Source organism: Apis dorsata, unplaced genomic scaffold, assembly GCF_000469605.1.
Source record: "Apis dorsata unplaced genomic scaffold, Apis dorsata 1.3 scaffold_51, whole genome shotgun sequence".
In the NCBI taxonomy this organism is placed as follows: domain Eukaryota; kingdom Metazoa; phylum Arthropoda; class Insecta; order Hymenoptera; family Apidae; genus Apis; species Apis dorsata.
Window position 1 is genome coordinate 184140 of NW_006263352.1, and position 2543 is coordinate 186682.

The 2543-nt window shown below is 41.7% G+C and overlaps 1 protein-coding gene across 1 annotated transcript in view; it reads right to left on the minus strand.

Annotated features, from left to right (window-relative positions):
• Nucleotides 1-1625: 1625 nt before the first annotated feature.
• Nucleotides 1626-2543, minus strand: part of LOC102679093 (trehalase-like) — an 8016-nt gene continuing 7098 nt past the window's right edge. The window contains exons 5-6 of the mRNA XM_006608985.2: nt 2233-2279; nt 1626-1860 (exon numbers count right to left, since the gene is read on the minus strand). Of these exons, the coding sequence (XP_006609048.2) occupies nt 1719-1860; nt 2233-2279 (189 nt within the window). The 3' untranslated portion in view covers nt 1626-1718. The remainder of the gene's footprint in view (nt 1861-2232; nt 2280-2543) is intronic.

Genomic DNA, 2543 nt, shown 5'->3' on the forward strand with positions numbered 1-2543 from the left:
ACAAATCGCGGCGACAGTTTTCTCTAAGATCCTGCTTGTCAAAATTGGCGCCCGTTTCATTGGCTGAAAAATAACAGCGAATGATATCCTGCACGAACGAGATAACTAGAGTTTCTATCATCGTTGATGAAAACGTCAAAATAACAAATTAATTTGATCGCAATATATATATATATACACACATATATATATATATATATGTACACAACAGATGATATCGTGACCTCGCATAAAGATTTCGGGATACGCATACGAATACATAGAAATGATATTTTGTAGATAACGAGAAACTTGTATTTGAGCGTACCGTTTTCGTCCTCTGGACGTAATCCAGGTTCAAATTTCATCATTCGTAGCGTTCAACGAAATACCGCGATATTGATTCTCTACCGACCATTATTTATTACTTAATTGATTCGCTTTCAATGCAAAACGAACGGCGCGTATTCGTTCACATTTGTAACACAAAATTCTCTAACTAATCTATTCATTTATCTATCTAATTAACTAACTATATTTATCTATATTTATACGTACGTATCTCGCATTGTCCACGATAAAAGTAACGGTGCTTCGAACATTGTCGAAAAATCATGAAAAACGCAAATGTTTGCTCGTTGATCAACGATCGGCGAACCGTTCGATCCTCCATTTTTTTTTTTTTTCCCCTTACTTATTTTATTCCCGCAATCGTCCGCGAATACGGATAATTATATAAAGAGTCGTTTCCTCGTATCGACGAACAAAGGAGAATTATATTACGAGACGGCGAACGGTGCGCCATCGTCAGTGTCGATTTTGACTAAATCGCGGAAGCGGTTAAACGGATTTATCTTATACAAAAATATCCGAAAAAATACAAGATTTTTATCGAAAATTTGTTACCTATACATCTCGAATCGACGATCGGTCATTTAAACGACGATCGCTCGTCCATACACAACGCGACGTAAAAAGCGCGATCTCGTTGCTACGAGATTATTATCGATTTCCTCGATCGTCCGCTAATCCTTCTCTCTTCTAATCGTTGAACTCGATATCGAGATTTCGATCGGTGTCGTCCAGCACGCGATCGCAGTGGAGAAAAATGTGATCAGGTGTGATTAGGCCGGATGCGTCGAGGTGGAGGGGGGAGGNTGCCGCGCGTGTTTCCGAAAGTTAGGGAGGGAAGAAGGAAGCTGTCGTCGGTTCAAAACACGACGATCAATAGGAACGAGTCGGTACCGTGTATCACCGTGTCGCCGTTTCACCGTATCACCTTCCCCGCTTCCTCGCTAATCGAAAACGCGTACAATCGATTTATCGAAAACGAAGAAAAAAAAAAAAAAAAAAAAAAAAGAGACGTCTGGGGAACCCGCGCGAATCGCGATCATTCGAAGAGAATAATCGTTCGCGAGTGGAAAAATTCTACTAAATAGTAGTAGTAATAGTAGTGATGGTACTGGTGGTGGTGGTAGTGGTGGTGGTGGTGGTATACACGCGGTTAGTGCACGATCGAATTGCGCGAGAGCAAAATATCGGGCGAGTTTTGCACAGTGTTTGGTCGATTCACGACCGATGATCGCGATCACGGCAGTTGAAGTAATAATAACGAGAAGCAAGTTCGACCAAGTGTTTGTTTACATGTCCTCTCTTCGTCTCGCCCCTCGTGTGCCATTATCGCGCTTCAACGGTCGCTTCGCACTTGAAGCTTGGGCTCTCTAAAAGAGCAACGGTCGTCAATAGTTGTTCATGTCCTTGAGCTCGGTGTAAGCGATCCTCTTTCGGTAAAGATTCCCACTCGGCGATATTACTTTTCTCTTGTTCGGCATCGTGGACGGCCCCGGTACGTAATAATGCCGCCTTTTGTACACCACCATTCTGTAAAACAATTAGCAAACGATTATCATCATTTTTCTTTAACGAAACAAATATTCCTACGATCGACGAATCGTCGAGAGTTAAACAACGAGAGTTTTATGTACCGTTCGCTTCCTGTAAGGACACGCTCGTCGTTCCACGCAACATGCATTCATACTGTACGTTGCGCGCGCATAATAAACAATAAATCAATTTAACCGTGTTAGATCAATTTAACGCGTTTAATCTTTGTTTCGATCCGTATTTTGCGCATATTCGACGATATCGAAGAGTCGTACGAGACGGAGACGGAAAAAAGGTATAGGTTTCGCGTTCCAGGTTAATGGATCAGTTTGCCGCGGCGCAAAAGATAAAATCGCGCGTTACGTGTACGATCGCGGCAACTTCCGGTGTTTCTCGAATCGTTGTGTCGTGTCGTCCTCGTCCTCGTCGTCGTCGTCGTCGAATTAATCGTGGAGAACTGTGACTTTCGATCGAAATGAATTTCAAGTGAATTTCGTTCCATTTAAAATGAGCACGTTTTATTACCTCGACGATAATCGAGGAGACGAGAGCGGAAGGAAAAATATTGCACGAGAAAGAACGATGTCAACGTTTATGCAGTTGTTTATGCGAGCTGTCGATACAATAACGAGTATTGTATGCCAAATATATATATATATATATATATATATATATATATA